We start from the raw sequence: 16337 nt of genomic DNA, 5'->3' as shown, positions 1-16337 counted from the left end.
ATTTAGTGTTCTTATACAACGTAATCCAAACAATAATTTTGGAGATAACCTGTTTCACTATCCTACTTTGTTTCCTTTAATCAAAGCTAAGATTTCTCCTGAGTGAGAAATCATTTAAACATAAACACGGACTAAGGAGTATATACATTACCTCCACTTCTCTGGGGGTGGAAAGTCAGTGAATTACTGTGTGAGGAGTGTGTGTGCACACAGTTCATTGACTGTAGATGATGAAAAATACAGATTTATATTACCCAGACAGGGTTAAGAATGTGATAGAACCAACATGGTTTTGGTGACATTCATCTACTTTAGGTTCCAAATCTCAGCAAACAAGAGAGAAATTAAACAGTTCCAAACCCACGACTGCAAACTGTCCTTTATTCCTGGCCCTTTGTTCCCCCCATGGCATGGGATGTATTGCTCAAAAGATGAGGAAATAGACTGGAAACCATCCAGCAGATTCTGAGTTAATGGAATTCTGTCCAGCAAATAACACGAGGTTGTTCAGCAGGGAAGATGAAGCTGTTTCCTGTGCACTGGAGTTCCTGACAAAGCATCTCTGTCTGAGCATCCAGCAGTTGCTTCTCCAGTTCAGCATCAAGCTGATAAAAGCACAGCATGGGAATACAGGCAGGAGTTGGAGCAGTGATCCCATCCATGATCCATGAGGTTCCTTTGGCTCTCAGATGGAGGCAGAAGGCTCTCAGGAGAGGTTTGCTGTGTCTGTGGACATTTTTAATTAGTTGGGTTTGACTCCGATTTTGGTGAATAAACAAATGAAGCTGGTTCAGCAAACCCATTTATTGATTTATTTGTTTAAAGACATGTATTTTACAGTGATGCCATGGAGACAACACCACAACAGGGTTATTTAGTGCATGGAAAGACAGCATTCACACGTGTGTGAGTTGAGGTGACATCACCCAGCTAAGGACATCTCAGCTTGGACTGGAGAGCTCAGTGTGCAGTTCACGTTGGTCAAAGGCAAAATGTTCTTCCTAAATTCATAACTGAACCAGCTCTCTGGAAGTCAGAGTAAGCACAATTCTTGAGCTGGCTAAAAAAAACCCCGAAAATAAATTTGATGTATTTTTTATATTTTTTCTCCTAATTGTTCTAAAACAATTTAATTTTAAAATCACCCCTACTGAAAAATCTTGGATATTCTTAATATGCATCTTAAACTTCCTGTTACCTTTGTCCCTTTTTCTTCCCGTTTTGCTCTGAAAAAAAGGAAGAAAGTAGGGGAAAGGCTACAACAGAAAGAAGTTTGTCAATTTTTCTAATAATCCCTAGAGTTCTCTAAAATAGGTTCTGTTGATTTATTACATGCAGTTTAGTTTTGAAATAGTTGTGCTAATAGTGCCAGGAGTTACTGTAGGGAATCAAGTCATTACCAGAGCCTCATGTAGAAAACTTTCCAAATGCATTCTCATTTGCTTAATCTTCACTGAGAACTCGGTGGGGACACGGCACCAGGAGGGAGGCACAGAGGGTGAGAGAGCTGAGCTTCACCAGCTGACTGGTGGGTGCTGGTAAAAGGGGAAGGGAAAATGGTTCTGCTTCTGAGCAATGCCATGGCACAAACAAAATACTTCTCTCACAGGCTAGAAAATAGAGCAAGACTGGATCTTGGGGAGCTTTCAGAAATCATATGAACATGATCCCTAAACAGCTTAAAGGATGACTTTTAAGAACCTCTTTCTCCCCCTGCTTGGTATGCTGGTCATTTATCATTGTGCTGAAATGGAATCCCCTTTCAAAGACATAACAGCTTCTTGTTTACTTAAACACAAAGTGGATGATAGGCTGAAAGGTTTTTCTGCCAGCAGAGCAGTCACAGAGAGTTTGGTACAGCTCTGGAGCTGAAACAACTGTGCAGCTTCCACATCCTGCACTGAGCCAAGCCAGCCCTGTGGTAGCTGGGTGAAGGGAGTCAGGGTGTCCTGTGCCAGAGCTGAGTCTTCAGTGGGCACCAAGAGCCACAGGAGAGAACCAGGGTTGTGGGTGTGGGCAGGTGACCCCTTGGAGGGACAGGGAGCTCTCTCCAGGCTACCCTGCACAGCTGTTGGTTCACTCTGCCCTCCAAAACCGCAGAGCACAGAGTGCTATGGAAGTGAGTACAGCGAAGATTGGATTCACCAGGGTTAGTCTGGGGTGAGCTTTCCCCTGCCCTTTGTCCCACCAGGGGAGTTGGAGCTCCAGCAGCACATCCCTGATCCACCCTGGGCACATCTCTGTGAGCCATATCACAGAATTCCCAGAATGACCATCATCATCCCTCAGGACCAGAGAGCTTCTGCTGAACTCTCGAGAAATGAAATGTGTCTCTATGTATTTATACAGAGAAAGCACATTTTACAATCCCAGGGCAGTGAGTGGTGAGACACCCTGTGACACTGCTGAAGGAAGAGCTCCCTGAGCAGAGCAGTCAGTGAACCTGCACATCCCACCAGGGCTCGCCAGCTCTGTCCTGCACAGTCCTTGTCCCAGTTCCACTGCAGAGAAGGAGAATCCAGGAAATTCCAGCCAGTGGGATGCAGACAAGTAGTTTCTACCCAATTAAAAATTTTCTTTCTCTTCTGCAGGACCTGAGCTGTGCCTTCCCTCTCCCACCTGCCTCCCTCCTGCCACGCACAGGGGTGGTGGCCAGCAGCAGGACTGGCTGTCCCCAGCCCAGGATTGTCCCACAGCTGTGACTGGCTGAGCTGAGTCACAATGTTTCAGCAACCTGTGGTTTGTTTTAACCTCTCGTTTCCTTAATTTGCTGTGTGTTAAGTGGATCCTTCAGTGGGGAATTCCTCGGGGCTCAGCGGGGTGCAGCTGGGGTCCCTCACACAGGAGGGCTGGCAGCATTTTCTGGGATTTTCTTAAAGCTTTGGTGAGTTTCCCTTCCACAAGTGAGTCTCTGTCCTGTGGGACACCAGCCTCCATAGGGGCCAAGGTATGAACCACACACTCAGGAAGCTGGTTGTCATTTTGATTTTGTTTTTTTTTTTTTTAATTTGAAATAATTATTTGAAGCAGATTCAGGGCTGATACCACTGACGTCTTATCACAAACTTTTAACATGTATTCGCAGTGATAAAGTCATACAGCTTAAAACACAAAATACGGGGTGAGGGAAGAGAAAGAGGCCACTGCAGTGTGTGTCTGGGTGCCAGGTCAGGGAGAGTGGCCATGTGGGTTCAGTCTCATCCCCTGGCAGAGTGGGGCTGTGCTGGGGCCACGTGCTTGGGCTCCAGTTGGCGCCTTCCATCATGAAATCAATCCCATGTCTGGGTCCTTCACTGGCTTATGCTCCACCTCTCCTCCCTGCAGTGTCCCCACAGAGCCCTGGGGCTGTGGGCTTTGCCTCCGTGTGTGCTCCCACTCCTCAGCAGCGTTCTGCCACAGTCCTGGGCGGGGTGTGTGTGTGCAGCCTCCTTAGGTATTGTGTGTGTGGCCTCTGTCAGTCCGTGGGTCAGCCTGGAGTATATGTCTGTCTCTGGACACGTGTACATGGTGTAGCAGTGCTCTGTTCAATAAAGCTTTCATATACATAGCAGCAATGGAGTCTTGCCATCAGGTGACAGGGCCAGCTACTGGGCCGGGCTAGCGGGCGTCGCGGCCATAGTGGCCCCTCTCTGTTTGTTCTTCCTCTTCTTGGTGCCAGACTTAGTGTCTTTGGTGTCTTTCCGATTTCTATTCCCATTATCTTGCTTTCCTTGCTCTTCCTTTTTCTTCCTTTTCCCTGCAGTAAAGCAAAGGGGCAGCATGAGGTGGAGCAAGGCACTGGGGAACAGATTAGCCCTGTCCACCTCCCCCTGCCCTGCTGGTCAGTTCCTGTGCATTTAAACCCTGCTCAGAACCCCTAACACAGCTGCAATCCTTGTCCATTCTGTAACAACATAACCAAACCACCACTCATCCTGAAGACACTCTAATTCCTGGGAAAAACATACCTAAGCCAGAGAGAAGAGAAGAGGAGAGGAGAGGAGAGGAGAGGAGAAGAGAAGAGAAGAGAAGAGAAGAGAAGAGAAGAGAAGAGAAGAGAAGAGAAGAGAAGAGAAGAGAAGAGAAGAGAAGAGAAGAGAAGAGAAGAGAAGAGAAGAGAAGAGAAGAGAAGAGAAGAGAAGAGAAGAGAAGAGAAGAGAAGAGAAGAGAAGAGAAGAGAAGAGAAGAGAAGAGAAGAGAAGAGAAGAGAAGAGAAGAGAAGAGAAGAGAAGAGAAGAGAAGAGAAGAGAAGAGAAGAGAAGAGAAGAGAAGAGAAGAGAAGAGAAGAGAAGAGAAGACTCCCATCACAGCAGCACACAGGCATGCACCCTTGCCTGCTCTCTGGCCAGGGAAGAAACTAAAATAGCTGAAACCTGTGGCACACATGGCGAGGTGTGCCAAGGATCACGCCCCTGGGGGCTGTGACCCTTCCACCTGCAGCTCTCCCAAGTGCCATCCCATCTGTATCCCCTGCACTTCAGAAGAGTCAGGAGCTGCACAGCACATTTGTGGCACTGGACAATTGTGCTACAATTGTGTGGCTACTTGTGCCTGACCTGTACAGGGTGTGGGGGAGTGATGGCGAGACCCCCCCCCGCTCTGCTCACCTTCGGGGCACTGGCTCTTCTGCACCGTGCACCGCCGCACCTCCGTGGTTGCAGGGCACAGGGACACGTCCCCAGAGGGAGCCTGCAGGATCCGCCGTGTTCGGTCCTCATTGCCCTTCTTGAAGCCACAGAGCTTCCTTTTCTTGGAGCAGGGTCCCCACGGCCCCCACTCGCTCATTTCACATTGTGCTGCCAAATAACAGGAGAGCCCAGCTGTAACTCCTGGGTTGCCAGCCCAGGCCATCCCAGAGCCCACCACTGCATCTCTCCCCCACCTTAGGCTGCAGGGCAGTGTGTGTTTCCCCAGCAGGTTCCTAAATCCCCAAGCACCCCCTTCTTTACCACACCACACCAACTCTGGGTCACAGTTCACAAACACCAGGGGCTGCTCTCTGTTCAGGCTGGTTCCCACAGGGCTCTGCCCCACGAAGGGCTGTGCTGTCACCCCCTTGGCACGGGTACAATGAGGGGTTCATCATCTAAACCCCCCTGCAGACAGGAGTGCATGCTTACCAGGACTGCTGCACTCCATGGTGCCGTTGGCAGCAGCGTAGCCTTCAGGGCATGTGACGTAACATCTCCCTTTGTGCAAATACAAACCTTCCTTACATTTTGTGCAAAAGTTTCGACTGAAACACGACTCACAGTTCTCAATTTTGCATTCTGGGGGAAAAAAAAAAAAAAAAAAACACAACCAAACACCAAAGCCATCATGTAGTCCGATGTGAACAAAAGACTCAAGAAGCTCCATACTACCAACCAGAGACCAGTTCTGGCTCCCAGGAGTCTCACAGCAGCCAGGGCATGTCTCTGAGCATCGTGCCAGGCCTGGCTGTGCAACTCAGAAGTGAGATTTCTTTGCACCATTCCCTGTGCTGCAGCTCTCACGGCCAGCAACAGCCACTGCCAGGACAGAATCAGGCGGGGTGGAGAAGTTTTGGGCTGGTGTTCAGCTGAGCATCAGTCAGCCAAAGGGGACAGTGCAAAGGATACAGTCCTGGCTCCAGCTGCAGCTACAGGACAGGCTGCATGGAAAGGGAGCTGGATGGAAACCTGGCCATGAGGGTGCTGTGCATGGACCTGCCAGGGGTGTGATTACGTGTCCAGCTCTCTCTGGTGCTCTGGCTACAAGATGCAAGCCAAGGGTTTCACTCAGAGCTGCCTGAGTCTGGTGAGCAATAGAGCAGGAAAAGAGGCACTAAATGCCTGAAAGGATTTCCCTCTTCCCAAAGGCTGCCAATTTGGCAACCCATATAACAAAACTGCCCAGACGTCCTGCAAGATCCCACATCCACAGTATGCCCATGCAGTGCTGATCAGAGCTCTTTTCTCTTTTCTTTGCCGTGCTCAGCTCTGCCTCACCCCTTCCACACAGCCATAGCACCTCCAGCACCTGAGCAGAGGCAGGTGCTGCCCTGCAGAGCAGTGCCTCCTGCCCCTGCCCCTTCCCTCCCAGCCCCACACTCACTGATGCACTTGTTCATGTCCGTATTGCGAAGGCCAAAGTATCCCAGTGGACAAGAAGGCAGGCAAATCCCGATCTGTCGGATATCGTTCCTCTCCAGAAGGATGAAGAGTTTAGGGGAACACCTCAGGCACCCATTGAACTCAGAGCACAGGTCACAACCTCTGGCACAGCCCTGACTCAGCTCGGTGCTGACTGGAAGAGCAGGATAGAGGCAGTGGTTAGTGCCGGGCTCTGCAGGCACCAGCTGTCACCCCAAACCACTGGCACCACTGGCAGGAACTGGGACCAGAGCAAGGGCCAAGGTCCTGCAGCACTGACAGCTCTGCCAGCCACCGTGACCCCATCCTCCTGTCCCCCTGTCCCCAAAGGCCACAGGAGCCAGGGCTGTGCCAAGCACAGGCACAAGAGTCACAACAGTGGCCATGCTGAGGAGCAAGACCCAGGGGCAGCCACCAGCTGTGCCCAGAGCCCCAGCACTGTCCACCCCAGCCCGCTGCCTCCCAGCCCTGATGCCCGTGTGGGGCAGGCACTAATGATGGGCATGTGCCCAAGGGTCCAGCACCTCCTGGTCCAGCTGCCTCCCTGCTTGGAGCTGGCAGTGCCTCCATGCCAAGGATCAGTGGGGACCAGAGCACGTGGCCCTAGAGTGAAACTGTTCCACTAATTCCATCTATGCTGCATCCCAGGCTGGATCTCACTGTGACTCTGCTTATGTTAAATTCTCTCTGGCAGTCGGGAGGTGTCACTGCCCCCAAAATAGAGATGTGTTCTCAGCTCCTACATTCAGTCCAAGAAAAATACTCAATCCCATGTCTTGAGAGTTTTCTGCTTTTAATTATCATATAAAATGCTGCTTGTTTTGAAACCAATCGCATTCTTTGCAGACTAGAATGCAGGTTATTTTTATTAGTTTATTATGCAAGCCATGTCCTTGTTTATAGAAAAGCTGTGTATTTAAAAGATGCATTCTTTTAAATACCATGTTTACTACACTTCAAAAGCAAGCGTAGAGCAGCACAGTGCTCACGTGTCAGGACTAGAGGTGAGAAAGCTGCCCTGTCCCCCCACCATGACCAAGAGCTGCCCTGTCCCCCCAAATGACCCAGGAGCTGCCCCAGCCCCAAATTACCCAGGAGCTGCCCTGTCCCCCCACCATGACCCAAGAGCCTGGCAGCCCCCTCTGCCTGCCCCAGCCCCATTGCCATCACCAGGTCTGTGGGCACAAAGGCTGCTTCAGCCTTGGGAAGAGACACTGAAGACAGGGGTGTCCTCAGCCCCCAGCTGCCAGGAGGGTTCACTGGTCTGGACTGGGACCCCCTTGGCACTGTGGGCTCTGGCCCCTCTGCACAGAGACCCCTGGGGATCCAGCCCCATCCCTCCCACAGTGCTGGGCCATGGTGCCAAGCTCTGCATCCATGACAGAGGTATAAACTGGGCCCTCACTGGAAATTGCCTTTATAGCATTAGCCATGACGTCAGGTTTTCCTTGTTCTCTCAGGGCTCAGCAGTCCCAGTTTCAATATAAAATCAATTTTATATAATTTAATTTAAAACAGTTTTAATGTAAAACAGTTCTAACATGCGCTTACATAAAGGAGGGCAAACTGTGGCTGCTCTTGTGCCAATTCTGCCTGGCTGCCCTGCACGAGCCCCACCAGGGACCCCCATGGCTGGAGGCACAACTGACCCCCCTTGTGACCTCAGGGGACACTGCGACTCAGGTCAGGAGACATGGGGAGTGGCTCTGGGGGATCTCTGCCCAGCTCCCTGTGCTGTAAACACATTCACACCAGCATGACCTTCATGGCATCACGAGAGGAAGTAGAGAAGAAAAGCATTTCATACATACTTCGTCTTTGCCTCTTGCCCTTCACCACTTTGCTGCTGCCTGTTAGATCCATCGAGCTTAGAAAAAACACCACCACAAGCAGTCCAAGCTGCATAGTAACTCTCCAGCGCTGCAGCCCCTCCGTCGTGGGGTGGTTGGGGGTGCGTGCTCCACAGCTGGGGTCTCTGCTGCCGCTAAATCGTCTCGGGTGGGATCAGAGCTGAGAGTCTGTGCACAGAGCCAAGTCTCGGACCATATCCACGAACTACATCAGCACCAGCGAGATTAGGTAGCAGGTAACATGGCTCTACCTTCATCCCTGTCAGGAATGCAGGAGCTCGGCCCTAGTCCCATCGGGGGCTCGGCTGTGGGCGTTAGCTGCTCGCAGTTTCCAGGTACGCTGGCAGGAACTGCAAAAGAAGAGGAGAACGGGTTAACTTGACAAACAGCATCGCTCCCACAATGGCTAGGGGTTGTGGGGTGCACTGGGGGCGCTGGCAGATTGTGGCACCCAGAGTGGTGTGGGGAGAACTGTACTCCAGCCTCACCCGTAAGTCCCTGTTGCTAATAATCAGCACCCGTCGAAATGCTCAGGGCGTCTTTGCCATCTGCCAGTGCTGCAAACAGTAGTTAGAGCTGGAACTTGTTTAAAATAGAGCCAGACCCCTGGGCCGCCCTCCCCAAGTGGCAGATGGCTGCTGCGGGTGCCAGGCACACAAGATGTTTCCCATCGAGTGGGCACCTCTGGGGCTGGTAGTCAGAGCAGAGAGCGAGCCTGCAGTCCCCAGCCAGGGCTGGAGCTGTCTGGGGACGGGGTGGGATCCTCCACGAGATGCACAAAATGCTGCGTTTCTGCTCTGGGGGAATTTCCAAACCTCCCATCTCCCATTCCCTGAAGCACAGGGCAGGGTCAGCGCCGTCTGCACAGGGCTGAGAGCAGGAGCTGCCGGGGCTGTCTGTGCCCCAGACTCGCTGGCTGAGACAGCCCAGAGTGCGGCAGTGAGCCTGGCTGCAATGGGGCACCGAGCCTGCCATGGGACAGTGAGACTGGCTGCATGGGGCAGCAAGCCCAGCTGCATTGGGGCAGCGATCCTGGCTGCACTGGGGCAGAGAGCCCCGCTGCATTGGGGCAGCGATCTAAGCTGCAATGGGGCAGCGATCCTGGCTGCATTGGGGCAGAGAGCCCTGCTGCACTGGGGCACTGAGCCCGGCTGCGAGTGCCACGCTGTCCTCACCAAGCCACAGTGCTGAGTGGCCCAACGTGCATGGCAGGACAGAGCAATGAGATGGCAACACCAGCTGAGCAGCAAACCAATGGCTCTGCATGAACTTCTGGAGAGAGGAGGGAAGCCCATTTGCCCAACGTCCAGCCAGCACCCAGGACTCCACATGTACCATCTTTTCCTGAGATTGCCCAAGCCCTTGCTCCAGCTGGCTGCTGACAGGGCATTTTCCCTGTAGTTTTTAAGTGGTTTTCCCTGTGCCCGGTGTGAAAGAAGGGCAAGTTCCAAGCTGCACCAAGAGATCTGGCACTGCCAAGCCAGGCCCCACTCCTCTCTGCAGCTGGCAGAGCAAGCCCTGCCAACGGCAGACATTGTGTTGGAATAAAGGCGACAACATTTGTTCTGTGAAGTCAAATGAAACAGAAAATTGTTTTAATCCCTTTATAATAACTGCGCAATCACCAATGCCCCAAACAACTGGTGGCGACAGTGCTGGAAATGAGCCCGGCCTCAGCCTGGGATGGGCCAGTCCCCTCCCTGGCCCACCCTGGGTGGGGGACCTGCTGAAGGGCCACTGGCCCAAGCAGCCCCCTGCCCCAGCCCACCTGAGGGTAGTTATGGCCCCACAGCAGAGCACCTGGAGGGAGGGGGCAGCCCCAGCAGCGGGCATGGACGTGACCCGGGTACCACTGAGCCTTGCAGCAGCAAATGGCACCAACACTGAGCTGTGCCAGGTGTGGGCACCTCCCGGCAGCGCTGGCAACCAGCAGGTGCTGTGGGGCCACCGCCACTGTCCCCCCACCCTGGTGGCTCTGAACTTTTCACCGTGTCCCTGCTGCGAGTGCCGGGGCAGGAGCCCAGCGCTCCCCATGTGCTTGTCGTTACAGCCTACGGGTCGTCCACAGGATTTTCAAATAAATAATTAGTCACTTGTGTAAACACCAACTTGTTCTGCACTTCCAAGCCTGTTTGCTGCAAGCTGCTTTATAAACACTGTCAAGTGCTTAAGCCGGGCTGCGGGAGTGATTACGGAGCTGTGCAGAGCGGGGATCCCCGCGGCTCCTCTGCACTTGTGCAGGGACCTGGGCACGGCGCCCAGCGGGTCGGGTCAGGAGGGTCCCTCCGGACAGGTGCTGTGGGACAGTCCGGCCATGCCCAGCACGGCCGCAGGACCCTGGGGATGCGAGCGGGTGCGATCAGCCCCGCCAGGGCAGCGCAGCCCAAACCATCCCCGAAGGAGCGCCGAGTGTCGGCGGCTCCGGAGGCACCGCGGGGCCGCCACCCGCTCCTCCTGCCCCCGGTTTTTAATTACGGCGGCTTTGCGGGTGAAGCGCGCTCACAGGAAGCACACGCCGTGTTTACACAACACTCACAGATTGGGCACAATCCCCCGGCGTGGGGACAGCAGCAGGGATGGATGTCAGCAGGGAGCAAACACAGCCCCCGTGTGCCAAGAGCCAGCGTGAAGCTCGTGCCAGCACCACATGCCCCATTTCTGAGGGCAGGGAAGTGCCATGGGAAACCTTGAGACCCGAGCACAAACCAAGCGAGCGCACACTTTTTCCTCCTTGCTTTCTAACCCAAAGAGAGCCTGGGGTTGGCCCCAGCTGCTGCCTCAGCACAGAAAGGCCACTGGCACCGCAGGTGCTGCAGAGTCAGTGTCTTGGCAGGTCACACACGATCCACAGGTCTCCAAATCCCCCCCATGAGCACCTGGAGGTCTGTGGTGAGCTGTCTGGCTGGACTCCCAGCTCTTCCCACCCTCACTGCAGGACACGAGTTATGATTCTTTCTGTTACTGCAGCCATCAGTCAAGCTCGGGTTGCTACAAACAATTTCCAGTCTAAACATTAGCAGGATTTATGCCATTATCCCATCTACAGGAAGAATTTGGGGTAACCTGAATTGCTCTGAATTCATTTATGGAGAGACCTGGCCCCTGAATCTGAGATGGCACTAAGCCTTGTTTGCAATTCAATCACGATAAATTGGTCCTTGGGAGCTCCAATACAAACCAGAAAATGTAAACCATCCAGATAATTTGCCATTAGTCCTCCTACACACAAGGTGAGAAAGACCAACATTATATCCCAAGGATATTTGAGACCTAATCCACAATAACTAAATTGCTGATATATTGCCTCTTGCTGAATGTACCAGGGATCTGAAATGTAAACAGGCTCTCCAAAGGTTTACTGAGCCTTGGAGAGAAGGACCAGATGCTAGAGGCAGGACAAACCTGGTTATAGCAGCAGTAGGAATGAACCCCTGGGAACTGCCAGGTCTCTGCCAACAGCCGGCTGGGCACCAGCTGTGAGGGGGGGAATTTGGGTTTCCGGGTCCTAGCACTGGATAGAGAATTTGAATTTCCTCTTGGTAGTCAGTGAGGGGTGTGAATATGCACAAACTGTTTCCCTGCAGGAGGAATTGTGGTTTTGTAGGGTCTCACTCGGGTTAGTTTGGTCCCACATCTCCCAGCCCTGCACCAGGGCTCAGCACCCAGGACACCACTCCCATCCCCAGGGCAGAGTCCAGCTCCAGAAGTAGAGTTCTCCACCAATGGTGGCACCAGTTACCCATTGTCCCTGTTCCACAGGCACACAGGGATGTGCCCACTCTGCTGGTGCTCCCTGAGCCCGGTGTCTGCTCTGCCTGTGCCCTACATCCATGAGCTGGCCACCCCATGGCAGAGCTCCCTGCCTTCCTGCCATGGGAAGGCTGAAGGAGCAGGTTTGGGCCCTTGTTCTCTTTGGAAAGTCCCTCTCTTCTGCTGTGTTCCCCAGGGCTGCTTTCCTGTCGGCAGGGCTAATGCTCCAGGAGCAGCACTGTGGAACCCTCTGCAGTGGAAGGTCCCACCACGCTTGGCTGGGCCATCACAGCTGCCACAGGGTGTCTCACGTGCCTCTGGCAAACATTTCTGCACATGCACAGGCAGAGCCACTTTGTTCTGCTTAATCCTTGAAGCAATAAAAGACGGCTGCATTAAGTCAAATTTCCGAACCAGAAGGTCTTCATTTGATATTAGACCCCAGTGCCAAGTTCTGCAAAATCCCCAACCCATAAACTTCACTGAAAAAATAAAATAATAAAGCCCAATCTGGCAGCAGAGCTATCCACAGCATTGTTGAGGTCTGACTTCTTCCACCAGCTCCTGCACTGCATTCCCCGGATCTGCAGAGCCGAGCTGTGACCCCGCTGATGGGGAATACACTGAGGAGAGGCTGCTGCTCATGGCCACCCCTCTGCCCTGGCCTGGCAGTGGGAGCTGCTCTGGGGGTCAGCAGCACCTCAGCTCCTGCAGCTGCAGCGCTGGCTCCTCACCCTCCTGTGCAGTGCCCCCGCAGTAGCTGCTCCGAGAAACTCTGTGATCCACAGTGCCACAGGCCTCCCTCCAGGAGTGCTTGTGCTTCAGCACTGTAAAACATCAGGAAATGTTTTACAGGGGGATTCCCGTGGCCCTCATGCCAACGCAGAGGCAGCACACTGCTCTGGAGGAGGAGGGGGAGGCAGAGCCCTGAGGCAGGCTGCAGGATCCATGCCTGCTGCTTCTCCACAGAACCAGAGCAGCATCTGGAGCTGCACTGGAATCATCCTGGCAGGCACAGCTCTGTGCCTGGGGATCTGACTGCAGTCAGGGGAGCAGCAAGCCCGTGTCTGTTAAGTACAACTTGGGTGGGTTTGAGCCTCCTACAGATCTGTAACTCACCAGAACAGCACAACCAAATTTCAGACCAGGAAAGAGAACAGCCAATTCACGGTAGCACAGAGCAGGGCACTGCGAATCTGGCTCTTCCCCCAAAAGGGCTCCCTAAAGGCCCATTGCTGGGCAGGGACATGCTCGGAGGTGCCCCAGGAGGTGTGGGGTGGACACACACCATGTCAGGGTGGGGGAGCAGGGAGGTCTGACCCAAACTGGGAAGCACAATCAGGGGTGCTGAGGCTCATCCTACAACAAGTGCACACATTCAGCTCAATACACAATTCCCCTCTTATTTCTGTGGAAATGCCTGCAAACAAGGGCTTACAGCTCCTTCCACCACAGACTCTGCCTGCCAGCTTTGTAAACACAAATTTCCAGGCTCACAGGGGCTCGATGAGCCATGAGCTGCTGTGCTGAGCTGCAAAGGCAGAGCCAAAGCCTGAAGCCCAGGGCAAAGCCCTGAGCAGCACCTGGGGCTTTCTGCTTGGCCCTTGCACAGGAACCATCTGCCAAGCAGAGCTTCCTGAAGGGATTCCCGGTGCTTTAGCTCTCCCAGACATCACTGCCTGGGAAACCTGAACCCTGCAGAGCCAGGAGTAGCACCAACTCCAGCAGCAGAGGAAAACAAACTGGGAAAAATACCCCCCAGCCTCAGCTCTGGGCGTGTGGCAGGACAGCAGGAGGGAGTGAGCAGGCAGCCAGGGTGTCCTCCAGAGCAGTTGCTGCTGCCAGCCTGGACTGAGCCCGTCCAAACTCTGCCTTTTTGTGGGATGGCAGCCCCCTGCACCACTAGGATGGGGGGAGCAAGTTGTGAGCTCTGCAGGCCTGGCAGTGCTCAGGGTGGTTTGCAATGAAGGACATCCTGCAGCCAGCCCATGCCACCCCACTGCCCGAGAGCCTGTGAGGAAGCTGCAGTGCCAGAGGATCTTCCTGGAGGCAGGTCGGTGGTGGGTATGGCAGGAAACCTGTCGGTATTCGCCAGGTCTTAGGCAAAGACAGGCACTTCCATCCCTGGCAGGGTGACAGGTCACCCTCACACCGCACAGGGGAAGGGTCTCTGCTGCCAGTACCACCTGTCTCAGCTGCATGGTCCCCTCTGTCCCACTCCAGGGATGTCCCCATAGTCCAGGAGGGTTGATCTCGGCTCCGTTGCTCACCACAGTCCCAGCCTCATAATCCAGCTGTGCCAGCTCACATCTGGCTCGGCTGATGGAAATGTGGGTTTATGCTCAGCTCAGCTGCTGCCTGCACACGGTGGCAGGGCTGGCTGGTTTTGGCTGTGCTCAGGGGATCGCTGGGATCTCCGGATGCCCCGGCTCCTCCCTGCCGCGTCCCTCAGGGTGGTGCTGCTGCTCTCGCAGCGGCCGCGCAGGGGCCGGGGAGCTGATCCAGCTGAAACGAGCCTTTTTTCCAGCCTGGTTTCCAGGCATGTTGCAGCACTGGCATTCCCAGGCCCGCGGTGCTGCTGCCATCCTCCCAGCCAGCCCCCACAGCCCTGGCCCCACGGCGGGGTGAGTGGATGGAGTCAGGAGTTCACGGCTCCAGGGTCACCGATGGACTTCAGACAAAGTCACTGCAAATGGAGACCCCTCCAGGCAGAAGTTTCACTGCAAGTGCCCAGTCCTTGTGGGATCTCAGCACAGACCTGGCCACCCCAAACGGCGCTGTAAGCACTGGCCCAAGTTCACAGACTTTCAGGGGGCAGGATTTTTTTTGCGTGGGTACCTGCTGACCCCTGTGCAGCAGGGTGGAGGCTCCACGCGTGCCTTGCCATGCAGCATTTTCTTCTGCCAGCATTACCCTATTTTAATGCCTTTTACTGCAAGGTGCCTCTAAACCCAAGCAGCATCACCTGAGCACCCCTCTCTGTACCCAGTGCGGGCCAAGGGAGCACACATGCCTGAGCCTACAGAAGAGTCCAGCAGCACACGGGTGACCAAGCCCCAGTCACCCCCACGCACGTCTCGCAGCACTGGGCTCCATCAGCACAGAGCAGCGAGGCTGAAGCCACCTTGACCCTCGCCGGGGAGCTGTGTCCCAGCCTGGCTGCGGGAGCCCTCGCTGAGCCAGCACCGCATCCAGCAGCGCTTCCCTGCACATCAGCGCCGGCTGCTCACACCACGTCTAATTACTGCCATAAGCCCAATTAACTATTTCTCCACTCATCCCCCATCCCAAACTCCTCGGAGCCTGTACTCACCCCGCGCCCTCCGAGCGCCTGCTGTGCCCCCATGGGTGCGTGGCAGGAGGCTTGGCTTGGGTGCAGCCACAGCAGAACTGAGACAGCAGCAAATTAACTGTCCCATCCTCCCATTATTCCTGTCGCTGGGATCAGGGGCAGGGCAGTAGGGCACGGCCACTGCTGTGCCGTGGCTGGCAGGAGCCCGCACAATCAGTTACGATCTCCAGCGAGCTGATCAATATCCCCACCAGCTCTCTGTGTCCCCTTCCCCAAACGGGACGGTAACACGGTGGCGGGGGACACACGCAGCAGCCCAGCTTCCCTGCAAGCCCCACACACCTTGGGGAGGGGGGGAGAAAGGGGATCCCACAGATGGTGCTGTGATTTCGCACAGCTCTCATTGTCTGAACTCATTATCCACGTTGCACAAGGCAAACCCGCAGTCAGATGCTGACACCGCTCGCGTTCTTCATTACCAGCCCACATTGCAAAAGCTCCATTGACACAAAACAAGCATGCTGAAGCCCTTACCTTCAACTTGTCACTCCCTCATCACTGCAGAAAAGATTCTACTGGGTTCTCAGATTTAAAATACTATAAGAACAACTACAAAATTCCTCAGTTCCTCCAGAGAAAGGTACACACACGTTTCTGTCAAAAAAAATGAAAAATATATTCATGGCGAGTTCATGGAGAAGTCTGGTGCATTTGGATATTTTGGTCACTCGTTTTTTAAAGCAGGTTTCTAACGGGGTCCCAGGTTTTGCACAGAGAAACAAACCCTTCTGCGATGTGCAGGATCTCAGCTCGTAAAGATCGCTCAGGCTAATTCCTACTCCATCAGCCCACGCTGCTCCCTGCGTATGCAAAGCAGAAAGTATGTGATCATATCAGAGCTATTTGCACATTAATAAATCCTGGTCTCAATCCGTAGACTCCGTCCCCATCCACCGGGTAGGGGCTTTTTATTATTATTATTACCAGAGTATCCAGCTTTGTAAAGGCATCCAGTGCAAACTCCTGCATGAGGGAATTCCACCCCACTAGTACCACCTCCTAAGACAATATCCAGCCAAAATATTGTGACTGTTGCAAAACCCGGACTGGAGCTCCACAAAGGACCTTCCAGCCTCGCATCCAGAGCCAGCAGGGTCTCAGTAAATTACTGCAGAGTGACACACCATCGAGTTGTCTTTGTAGTCTTTTTTATTTATGACAGTTAATTCCGAGTTATTACTAACATTTTAGTGGTAAGTGGCATATGAAGTCATCAGCTGTCACAACTGCATCTGTTAATAAACATGTCAGATATTAAAAGCAGCTTATTATCCTCTGGAGGGGGGAAGGCAT

The 16337-nt window shown here is 53.7% G+C and overlaps 1 protein-coding gene across 4 annotated transcripts; it reads right to left on the bottom strand.

The window, feature by feature from the left end:
- Positions 1 to 789: 789 nt before the first annotated feature.
- Positions 790 to 16074, bottom strand: RSPO1 (R-spondin 1). Of its 4 annotated transcripts, XM_088178120.1 has the most exons (8): positions 15969 to 16074; positions 15769 to 15844; positions 15519 to 15638; positions 7904 to 8292; positions 6055 to 6246; positions 5100 to 5249; positions 4587 to 4775; positions 790 to 3736 (listed from the first exon to the last, which is right to left on the bottom strand). In XM_088178120.1, exons 4-8 carry the CDS (start codon positions 7995 to 7997, stop codon positions 3585 to 3587), a joined length of 777 nt encoding a protein of 258 aa, XP_088034246.1. In that variant the 5' UTR covers positions 7998 to 8292; positions 15519 to 15638; positions 15769 to 15844; positions 15969 to 16074; the 3' UTR covers positions 790 to 3584. The 4 variants fall into 4 exon arrangements, with proteins under 4 accessions (XP_088034246.1, XP_014736733.1, XP_088034245.1 ...); XM_014881247.2 differs by having other exon boundaries at positions 15519 to 15844; XM_088178119.1 differs by having other exon boundaries at positions 15769 to 16056.
- Positions 16075 to 16337: the final 263 nt, after the last annotated feature.

This window comes from Sturnus vulgaris, chromosome 24 (genome assembly GCF_052056855.1).
Source record: "Sturnus vulgaris isolate bStuVul1 chromosome 24, bStuVul1.hap1, whole genome shotgun sequence".
NCBI lineage: Eukaryota > Metazoa > Chordata > Aves > Passeriformes > Sturnidae > Sturnus > Sturnus vulgaris.
Note: the sequence above shows the minus strand (reverse complement) of the source record. Positions and strands in the feature narration are given on the sequence as shown.

Excerpts from the sequence above, each read along its gene's own strand:
- RSPO1 (XM_014881247.2), bottom strand. The coding sequence starts at position 7,997 with ATGCAGCTTGGACTGCTTGTGGTGGTGTTTTTTCTAAGCTCGATGGAT. Across the intron at positions 6,247-7,903 it reads GGGCAAGAGGCAAAGACGAA|TCAGCACCGAGCTGAGTCAG; the intron begins GTATGTATGAAA and ends CTGCTCTTCCAG. Across the intron at positions 5,250-6,054 it reads GGACATGAACAAGTGCATCA|AATGCAAAATTGAGAACTGT; the intron begins GTGAGTGTGGGG and ends TTTTTCCCCCAG.